Source organism: Sinocyclocheilus grahami, unplaced genomic scaffold (genome assembly GCF_001515645.1).
Source record: "Sinocyclocheilus grahami isolate Dianchi unplaced genomic scaffold, SAMN03320097.WGS_v1.1 scaffold35.1, whole genome shotgun sequence".
Taxonomy (NCBI): Eukaryota; Metazoa; Chordata; class Actinopteri; order Cypriniformes; family Cyprinidae; genus Sinocyclocheilus; species Sinocyclocheilus grahami.
In genome coordinates this window covers 1,500,945-1,511,040 of record NW_015505214.1, presented here as the reverse complement: position 1 = coordinate 1,511,040, position 10,096 = coordinate 1,500,945, and the positions used below count along the sequence as shown (strand labels likewise).

Below are 10,096 nucleotides of genomic sequence, written 5' to 3'. Positions count from 1 at the left end.
TTTTTTTTAAACCATTTAAACTTTTAATCAAGCAATTCCAGAATATGCACATTTATATATAAATACTGTTAAAAAGAACTCCCCACTTCCATATAAATTATTTTAAAATCACAAAACATGTCTAGATCATACCCCAAAAATCTAAATTATATTATTATATTATTTATAAAATCTATTTTTAGGGGTTCATTTTCTTAACTAAAAGGAAAAAAAAAACTTACTTTATTTTCCTTTTTAATTTGTGTTAAATGTGACCTAGACATCTTTTCTTGAGGCTCACCCATTTTATAATTTAGTTGTATTTTATACTGGCAAAATTAAATGAAATTTTCCAGTGACTGTTCCTATTCGAGCTTAAAGGCACAGCTTACCCAAAAATAAAACTGTCATCATTTACTCAAACTTTTTCAATCTGTTTGACTTTCTTCTGCGGAATACTAAAGAATGTGTCTGTACAATGGAAGTCAAAAGGTAAACAAAACTGTTACCAATATTCCTCAAAACATTTTCTTTCATGTTCCACAGAAAAAAAGCAAACCGTACAAGGTTTGTAATGACATGAAGATGAGCAAATGATGACAGATGATTCATTTTTAGGTGAACTATCTCTTTAAGAAAAGTGCAGAAGACTCTCAAAATCATCCCTCCAAAGGGAGTCTATCAAAAGCATCATTTAAAATGGTCTTAAAACCCTGCATTTTCAATTCAAGAAGCGGGACAGGTCCTCTCTAATCTCTGCCTCGTCCCAAGGACCGTGGATGTTGTCCTTGTGCCTCTGCAGGTGGACCAGCAACAGTGGACAGACTAAAGTTAATGTTAACAGAGCCAGCGAGAGAAGAAGAGCCCCCTCGGGCCACAGGCTCCCCAGACCCCTGACTCCAGCCAGACACACCAGCACCGCTGCCCACGGGAAGCTCCACTCCGCCTTCTCCCGCATGCGGTGCAGCAGGCAGGGCCACAGAGCGAACACCAGGAGGGCACAGCTCAGCATGGTGAAGGTATGCAGGGCGCCAGGCAGCCGGGACGCCAGGCACACCGACCCGAAAAGAGCCGCGTTGAGGGAAAGACTGCCCGGCGGACTGGGCTGAGCATACGGGAAGGACACCAAGTGAGCCAGGAGCATCACGGCTGACATGGCGTGCACAGTATCTGTACTAACCGACTCGGTTAGAGTCTTTAAAACAGGTGAAAACCCGAAGGTAAACGCCAGGAAGATGGTTGAGCTCTGCAGGTCCGCCAGGCGAGTTCGCTCCCGAACACAAGAGCCTCCCAGGACCTCGTAGAGTCCGTATCCCAGCAGAGCACAGCTTAGACAGACCCAGAGCACCGCGGACGGCACCAGGTCTCCCTGCTCCATATAAGACCACACTGTGAGGAAGACGGCCACGCAGGACACCTGCTGTGCGATTAGCCCCGTCTCACGCACCACCGCCCAGTAACGGTACTGATGCACTCGGATGTTGCGCCGCAGCTCCTCCAGAAAGCGTCGGTCCACATAATTGTCCGGGAAAGGCTGGCGTTCATATAGGACTTTACGCCACGGGACGACTGCAGGAGCTCCCGGACCACTGTCTGCCCCCATCCCCTGTCAAAACTGACAATACACAAACCACCATCACTACATACAGCTATCTTTTTATAGGATTTAAAAATGTATTTAATAAATAAATCCAAGTATCATACATGAAAAGAGAAATATAATTCATTTCTAAATGCCACAAAACTTTGAGCAACAAATCTATATAATCAAAATATTATTACACAAAAATTCAACCTTTTTGTTCAGCCTTACTTATTAACCTTTAATAACATTGTTAAACACAAACTACATAAATCCAAGCAGCATGAATATATATATATATATATATATATATATATATATATATATGTTAGATTTAAAATAAATTAAACCGTCTCTTAAAAAATATTTAACAAAACAATGAACAGATTTCTGCATTTTTTAATTCAGCATAACTAACAGCACAACACATTTTTAATATTAATAATATTTATAATATCTACACGTAATATCTAAATAATATTTATTCTAATTTTTAATGCTATTTTTTTTCTTTTTTAAATATGAACAGTTTTGAGATAAATAACATTACTGGAAAAATTATATGATATTTACTGGTAAAGAGTACTAGCTTATCTCATTTTTTTTTCTATACAATTATCCATCCATTTATCCATCCGTCCTGGATTTCAACTACATCCCGTCAGTGTGTAATCAAAAAAGCTCATGCAGGCAGTAGAATCAAGGTGTTGGATGACCACATGGGCAAAAGCCGCTAATTAATCTGCTATAATGATGAGGCAGCAGTAAGAAGAGGGTTTTTAAGTTGGCATAGCTCATGTGTGAGTACAAGGTTAAGGTCTTTAAAAAAAAAAAAAAACTTTTGAAAATCTAACTCAAAGCAAATTTTCAATTTCTATATATCTTGATTTCATACCATTTTCCTGAGGAAAAATAAAACCACCCTAAAAATGTCTTGTGGTGTAAAATCAAGAAAAAAGAATAATGCATTTTCTTTAAACCTTGAATACACGAGTGTAAGTTATGCTTTAAAATGTGTTTTTCACATTGTGTGAAAAAAATGTATTCTTTTTTAAACAAATATCATGCATTATTATTAATATCATTACATTTTTAAGGACTCATAACACAACATTTTACAATCTGAACTAACCTTGTAATAAAAAGCTCAAATTAAAGACTTTAAAGATCATTTCACTTTGATCATCATTTTTTTTCCTGCAAATTGGTGACATTACATAACTGATTTGGTGGACAATAGTTTTTCAATAATTATTAGTGAACTAAATGTTAAGTTGCTGCAAATCCGTTACTTAAAATAATTTTTTTTTTTAAAGTATTCAATAGTCCAAACAAGGACAGTCAACATTTCTGACTTCATGCCCCCCCCCCCAAAATTTAGAAATTAGAAGAAGTTAATTCAAGTCATTGTAGGTATGAATTGCATTTTTAATATATTTTGACCCGGACAAAAAAAATGAGCGCCATGAACGATTAAAAATTGTTAATACAAAAAGGGTCACAGCATCTGTGCATTGAGTGCGTCTCTTCATAAAATGATCAGTAACAGATAAGTAAAGCAAACCGAAAATGGGCGTAGGTGTGGTTAACGTATGAATAAGCGTTCAATATTTTAATCAGACATGATATGGCTCATAAACGCTTTACAATTGTCTCATTTCAAAATACTTTGCCAGTTTGTTACAAAAATACGAAACGTGCTGCATATCAGTGTATTCTTATCAGTGCCTGGAAGAATTCAGTAACTACACGTCGCACAAAAACGCAAACCTATTCGTTCTCTGATAGTCTAGTTATATAGATTTTAAAACTAAAAACATCATGTTCCTGGTTAGATCTGGCACAGAGCAGCAGCTTAATGATCAACTTCAATCTCTCATTTTATCGGCTTAGCCAAGTAGAAAATGATTGTCTTGAGACATAAAAAAGTGTGGAGGAGGAGAGACTCCAGCTATTATCAGTCCAAGGACACTTGATGGGAGCAAACGGAGGATGGAGCTGAATATGTAAGGACAGAGAGACAGACAGAGGTGTGTGTGTTTGTGTTTTTCAGTCAGTAGCAGTAGAGGCAGCTATGTGCACGTTTTCCTCTTGTCGTCGAAGAGGCTGCGCAGCAAGTACACCTGGACCCCGGATACGATCACCATGACAACAAGGTTGGTACATGACCACAGGTTGACCCGCTCGTAGTTGCTCTCTTGCAGGTTGCGGTCGCGGGCTTCGAAGGCTTTCAGCAATGTCTGGATCTGAAGACTCTTTCCCAGTCGAGACTTCACGCTGTTGATGGCGTCCTGCAAAGAAACACACACTCTGAATGTGAATATTACTTGCATACACTAACACTGAATTTGATTTTGAAAGAAGTCTATTTGATCGAAAAATACAGTAAAAATTGTGAAATATTATTACAATCTAAAACAACCGTTTTCTATTTGAATATATTTTCAAATGTAATTTATTCCGGTGATGAAAACTGAATTTTTTAGCATCATTACTGCAGTCTTCAGTGTCACATGATCCTTCAGAAATCATTCTGATATGCTGATTTGATGCTCAAGAACATTATAAGTGTCTGTACTGTCATTTTTGATCAATTTAATGTATCCTTGCTGAATAAAAGTATTACGCCATTTCATAAAAAAATTTAATATATATATATATATTTGACCCCATACATATGAAATGTTCCCACAGTTCCTTTATGTTAGTTCAGAGAGTGTTTTCGAGGATAAAAGAAGCAAAATTGTGTTTTTAATCAGTCTTCTCAACAAATAAACCTCAAATAACTTTATTATGTCTTCAGGATTAAAGGAAAAATAACCAACGGCCGAGACATAAGGAGTCCCACACAAACGTCTAAGAAATCGATAATATCTTCACTCTGAAACAATGGCAGGTAAACAAAGTCAACTCAGAAGTCTGACCCAACAGGAACACACAATTTCCTGCACAGATGTGATTTTAATTGGAAAACTTCCTTTTGCTTCCTGAAATAGCTTGTTGACGTAGAATCAGTTTATATACACTTCTTTCAAGACAAAGCGTCAAGTATTTGGCTAGTGGTCCCCGGTCCTTTACTATCAGACCATTTCACAAGCACTCAGGGTCACATTCACACCACCTGTGCTGCACTGCATGCTGGTAGTTGGCATGCCTCGTCAAGATATCTATATTGCTTCGGTTCAAACAAATGTCACCTTAACTGACAGACTGACTACTGCCATATGCTCCGTGAAAGCCCAAACACTGACATCTGTGAATAGGATAGTTAATTATTCCACTTATTTGGACTCAAAAAGTGGATTTAACCACAATGTTAGTGCATTTAAATAGTGTCAGTGACATATTCATTTACTGAACAATAGTCTTGCTCGTCCACATTCCATAACAATAGTTTGGGGCTACCACACCTTCTGACCAGTGATTTCCCGATATATATTTCCTGCTGTTCCTGATTACTGCTTACAAATTCTTAAATATCACTTAATGAACAAAGAGCCATTTGTAGCTAAATATTGTAGCTAAATGAGTATAACTAGTAAAATGTAGATTGAATATAGATTTTTATTTTATTATATGTGGAAAGATTCCTTGATGTTCTATTTGAACACTGATGGTTTTGCAAATATTAAAAGATATTACACTAAAATCCAAAAGTATGGGGTCAGTACGTTTTTTTTTCTAAAAAAACAAAAACACTCCTGTCTAAAAACACAGTAAAAACAGTAATATTGTACAAATATTACCATTTAAAATAACAGTTTGCTATATATATATATATATATATATATATATATATTTTAAATGTAATTATCCAGATTATTTCTTTCTATTATCAGAACTGAAAACAGCTGTGCTGCCTAATAGTTTTGTGGAAACTATGATTAATATTTGTTTCAATATTTGTTTGATGCGGTAGAACAGCTTTTTTTAAACATGATAAATGTCTTTACTGTCACTTTTGAACAATTGAATGCATCCTTACTGATTTCTATCTTTCATTCAGTCATAAACGAGCAAACAAAAACTACTGACCCCAAACTTTTGAACAGTACTATACATCATGCGCTGCCTGAGACACTCTTATTACTTTGGCACGTGTTTTTCATACCATGATATCCTCCAGCTTCATGTCCAGAAGGTCTGCTCCCTGCACGTATGCTTTCCAGTCCTCCGATTCCTCGCCGTCCTCCATATTGTCCAAAATCAACTCAAAGAAGATGACTTTCTCAGAAACTGCACTGAATGTATTATCAATATATATATATATTTTAAATGTAATTTAGTCCTGTTCTGAATTTCAGCAGTCATTACGTCCTGTTCTGAATTTCAGCAGTCATTACTCCAGATTATTTCTTTCTATTATCAGAACTGAAAACAGCTGTGCTGCCTAATAGTTTTGTGGAAACTATGATTAATATTTGTTTCAATATTTGTTTGATGTGGTAGAACAGCTTTTTTTAAACATGATAAATGTCTTTACTGTCACTTTTGAACAATTGAATGCATCCTTACTGATTTCTATCTTTCATTCAGTCATAAACGAGCAAACAAAAACTACTGACCCCAAACTTTTGAACAGTACTATACATCATGCGCTGCCTGAGACACTCTTATTACTTTGGCACGTGTTTTTCATACCATGATATCCTCCAGCTTCATGTCCAGAAGGTCTGCTCCCTGCACGTATGCTTTCCAGTCCTCCGATTCCTCGCCGTCCTCCATATTGTCCAAAATCAACTCAAAGAAGATGACTTTCTCAGAAACTGCACTGAATGTATTATCAAAACAGAACATGTAGTCTCCTTCTTCTGTTTCCATTCTGAAGTAAAAAAAAGTCACATAAAAAATGAAGAAAGGCCAAGCACGGATAATCAGGAAGTAATTGGCTCAGTGTATATGACTAAACTGTGATTGTGGGTAAAACGTACGTATGAACCCCATCAGACTTTCTGTAGTCAGTGGCTATCACGTCACCGCTGGGCGACTGTATGTAGAAGTCCACATCTAGACTCGCTCCATCCAGAACCTGCACACAGAAACACATAGATGTCCATTAATGAGGAGTCAACAGAAGGAGCTGCTGATTCTGCCCCCACAGCTTGAAGCTTTGAGCTTACTGTGGGCATGAATCACAGTCCTTTTGGTACTTTTCCTTCTCCCAAAATGACCTTTAGCTCCACTGTGTCACTTCTCCAACTTCAGGATTGTGTCGCAACTTCAAGTTGAACTTTCCTAACGCAGCATACTGTATTGCATTAGATCATGCTTGAAAGAGAATTATTGCAGTTTGTTTTGCAACCAGCTAATTGGCAAAAATTGGGGCTAATTATGAAGATAAACCTTTTCACAAAAATAAAAACAAGAATAATGTAACAATGAAATGTTATCTATTGTTTTACCTATATTTAACTACATTGTTCTTTGCTGTTTTGCTGTGCAGAAAAAAAGTATAGTCACTCACTTTCACTTCAAATGTTCACATAAATAATAAAATGATTTCATATTTTTCATTCATTCATACTGCTTACTTTGAACATTAACAAATGCATTTCACACGATTTATACATCTTTGAATTAAAGTCACCTTTATGGTTTTGTGGTATTTTAAGTTGTGCTAACTTAATGTAGTGCATTATCTCATATGTTCAACTTAATTGATACTACAACCAACTGATGAAGTTATAACGTCTTGCAGTATCACCAACAGACAGGCTGGATCAGAGTGAACTCTCCAGATGTGAGTTACCTGGTACTCGATCTCCAGAGAAGCGTCTTTCTTCATGGGCTGGAAGAAGCAGTCTTTGCGTCCCGCGGGCAGAGTGAAGGTGAAGTCACTGTCCAGAGACTGAGAGAAAGCGCTGACCACAGACACACACAGCGATAAACACGCCACACACACTCGCAGCACCTCCACACTCCCCCGCATCTTCCTAGACTTCTAACACTATCAACAACCGATGAAACGTTGTTCTTCTGTAAACTTCAGCAGCTGCTCGGGACAGCTCAGCAAACGAGTTGGGAATGCTGAGACTTGAGGACCCCGCCTCACAAACGTAGAAATGTTATTAATCGTTTTTAAATCTGCCAGCACGTGTACTTCCTCTTTTTATAAGAAATTAATACAAATTGTATAAAATTATGGAACACGTGTTTTACGAGAATGTATTAAATATGTATGTGCACGTACACTGGCATATAACGCGACGTTCTGAACTGTTGCATTATGGGAAATGTAGTCTGCAGAATGTAGTTCTGCGCTGCATTGGTACTTTACAGCAGTGATGAGAAAGTCGGACTCTCTTGGGACTTTCCCAAGAACCGTGCATTGCAAAGAACCGGTTCTTTTCTCATTTGTATTCAGAGAATAATCATTTTCCTTATGCATAATGATAGCACAATAATTTATATTCCCAGGGGGGATATAAAAATATGCAGATAAATTCAAAAATAGGTATGTAATATGTTCATCCAATTAATTTAAAAGATTCGACTCGACAAATGATTCGTTTACAACCATGCGTCTGGTTGTGCGCCGTTGTGCGTCACCCATAGAAAGTTTCAGACGCAATGCTTTTGGCCCTTTACCAGAATTTTAAACACACACACACACACACACACACACACACACATATATATATATATTAGTGCTGTAAAACGAATCGATTAATCGCATCCAAAATAAAAGTTTTTGTTTACATAATATATCTGTGTATATTTATTATGTATATGTAAATACACACACATGCATGTATATATTTAAGAAAAATATGTTACATTTATATATTACTGTAAATATATTTATATATGATATCATTTATATGAATATAAACAGAGGTGTAATGAGTACCTAAAAACTTAACTTGAGTAAAAGTACCTTTACAGTGAAAATTACTCCACTACACGTTACAAGTCACCAATTCCAAAACAACTTGAGTAAACATCTTAAGAGTATCTGATTTTAACAGTACTTAAGTATTTTACTTATACTAAATATAGGATCAAAGATGCACTAGTCAAAGAGACATGCCAGTGATAAACTGTAACGTTGTGGAGAAGCTGCGGAAAACAGGCAGAGGCAAGCATCTATGTGCTGGTATTTAATGGAAAAACTAGAACAAACAATAAGCCAAAAACCAAAGGGAACAAAGAACAGAATGACTGGCAAACAGACAACCATTACATTCAACAACTCACAAGGAACTAAAGAACAACTAGGGCTATATATACACACAGGGGGCTAACAAGCTTAACAAGATAAGACACACCTGGGGAGACCACGGACTACAAACTGACTACAAACACCACGGGAGACAGGAAGTGACATAAAAGTCCAGGGCAAGGCACAGCGAGCATGAAACAAAAACAAGAAAGAGTTGATTTGTGAGGAGAGCAATCACGTTTATTTTCTAAAACCAAAATTAAACTGAACACCTCAAAATTACAAAAAGGTCTCTTCAGTATAATGGATATATAAAATAATGTTAAGTCAAATTAAAAAGCTGAAGCATTCTTGCAGTGGATGTGCTGGTTTGGGCCTCATTGCTGGCTGCAGTCATGTCCTCATCTCATACATAAAACACCTCTGATTCACAAACACTTGCTAAGGAACTCGCATTCACATAAAGTAGCCTTGTTGACAAGTTTGGGTGAGTAAGGGCAAAACGCACAAGATGCAGTACTTTCAGTGACCTGTAGCAGGCAGTATCAAGTCTTTTGTAGCAGAAATAAACTGCTGCAGAAAAAGCTAGGTCCATGCAAAATGTAATGTGTAACTGCAACACTCATTTCAAATGTAGTGGAGTAAAGAGTACAGATACTCATTCAGAAATGTAGTGAAGTAAAGAGTAAAAGTTGCTCATATCTTTGATACTCAGTACAACTACAAAGTACCTGAAAAGATACTCAAGTACAGTAACTAATTACATTTACTCCAATACTTTACACCTCTGAATATAAATATATACATGTACATATTTTCAAACTATTTACTGTATGTGTGTGTATTTATATATACTTAATAAATATATACAGTACACACATATATTATGTAAAGAATTGTTTTTATTTTGGATGTGATTAATCGTTTGACAGCACTAAATATATATATATATATATGTATATAAAATTCTGGTAAAGGGCTAAAACTTTCTATGGGTGGCGCACAATCCACTGATAAATGTTTTCCTCAAAACCTAAAATGAAGTTATTAAAAACAAAACATAACAAAAAAGTTAAAGTTAGGCTAGTAATTTAACTGTTAAACGGATATTCAAGTGCTTATAAAGTCTCATGAAGATGAATGTCATATTTTAAACCCCACAAGAATTAAACACGAAAGGGGTTAAATATAACAAAGTAGCTCAATTATTCTCCCATATGAATGCTCTGGCAATATTTCAAATCTCTTATCTTTGAGCTGACGCGTCTGATGACAAAACCTCCAACTCATCCAGACCTCGAGGAGTGGGCGGGGTTAAAGTGATACTGGATTCCTATTGGCTGAGGCCGGGGCAGCAGCAGCCGTGAGCGCTG

General features: G+C 36.6%; 2 protein-coding genes across 3 annotated transcripts; both read right to left on the bottom strand.

Moving 5' to 3' along the window:
• Positions 1-447: 447 nt before the first annotated feature.
• On the bottom strand, positions 448-1,604 carry LOC107581520 (phosphatidylinositol N-acetylglucosaminyltransferase subunit C-like). Its single transcript, XM_016267095.1, has one exon. The coding sequence runs from the start codon at positions 1,580-1,582 to the stop codon at positions 701-703; it is 882 nt and encodes a 293-aa protein (XP_016122581.1). The 5' UTR covers positions 1,583-1,604; the 3' UTR covers positions 448-700.
• Positions 1,605-3,103: 1,499 nt separating this feature from the next.
• On the bottom strand, positions 3,104-7,786 carry LOC107581519 (transmembrane emp24 domain-containing protein 5-like). 2 transcript variants are annotated; one of them, XM_016267093.1, is made up of 5 exons: positions 7,311-7,785; positions 6,493-6,590; positions 6,339-6,383; positions 5,673-5,808; positions 3,104-3,852 (listed from the first exon to the last, which is right to left on the bottom strand). In XM_016267093.1, exons 1-5 carry the CDS (start codon positions 7,488-7,490, stop codon positions 3,634-3,636), a joined length of 678 nt encoding a protein of 225 aa, XP_016122579.1. In that variant the 5' UTR covers positions 7,491-7,785; the 3' UTR covers positions 3,104-3,633. The 2 variants fall into 2 exon arrangements, with proteins under 2 accessions (XP_016122579.1, XP_016122580.1); XM_016267094.1 differs by lacking the exon at positions 5,673-5,808 and having other exon boundaries at positions 6,203-6,383; positions 7,311-7,786.
• Between the last annotated feature and the right edge of the window lie 2,310 nt (positions 7,787-10,096).

Coding starts and splice junctions, on each gene's coding strand:
- LOC107581520 (XM_016267095.1), bottom strand. CDS start 1,582: ATGGGGGCAGACAGTGGTCCGGGAGCTCCTGCAGTCGTCCCGTGGCGT.
- LOC107581519 (XM_016267094.1), bottom strand. CDS start 7,490: ATGCGGGGGAGTGTGGAGGTGCTGCGAGTGTGTGTGGCGTGTTTATCG. Junction 6,384..6,492: donor AAGTCTGATGGGGTTCATAC/GTACGTTTTACC, acceptor TTTTTACTTCAG/AATGGAAACAGAAGAAGGAG. Junction 3,853..6,202: donor TGAAGCTGGAGGATATCATG/GTATGAAAAACA, acceptor GTTTCTTTGCAG/GACGCCATCAACAGCGTGAA.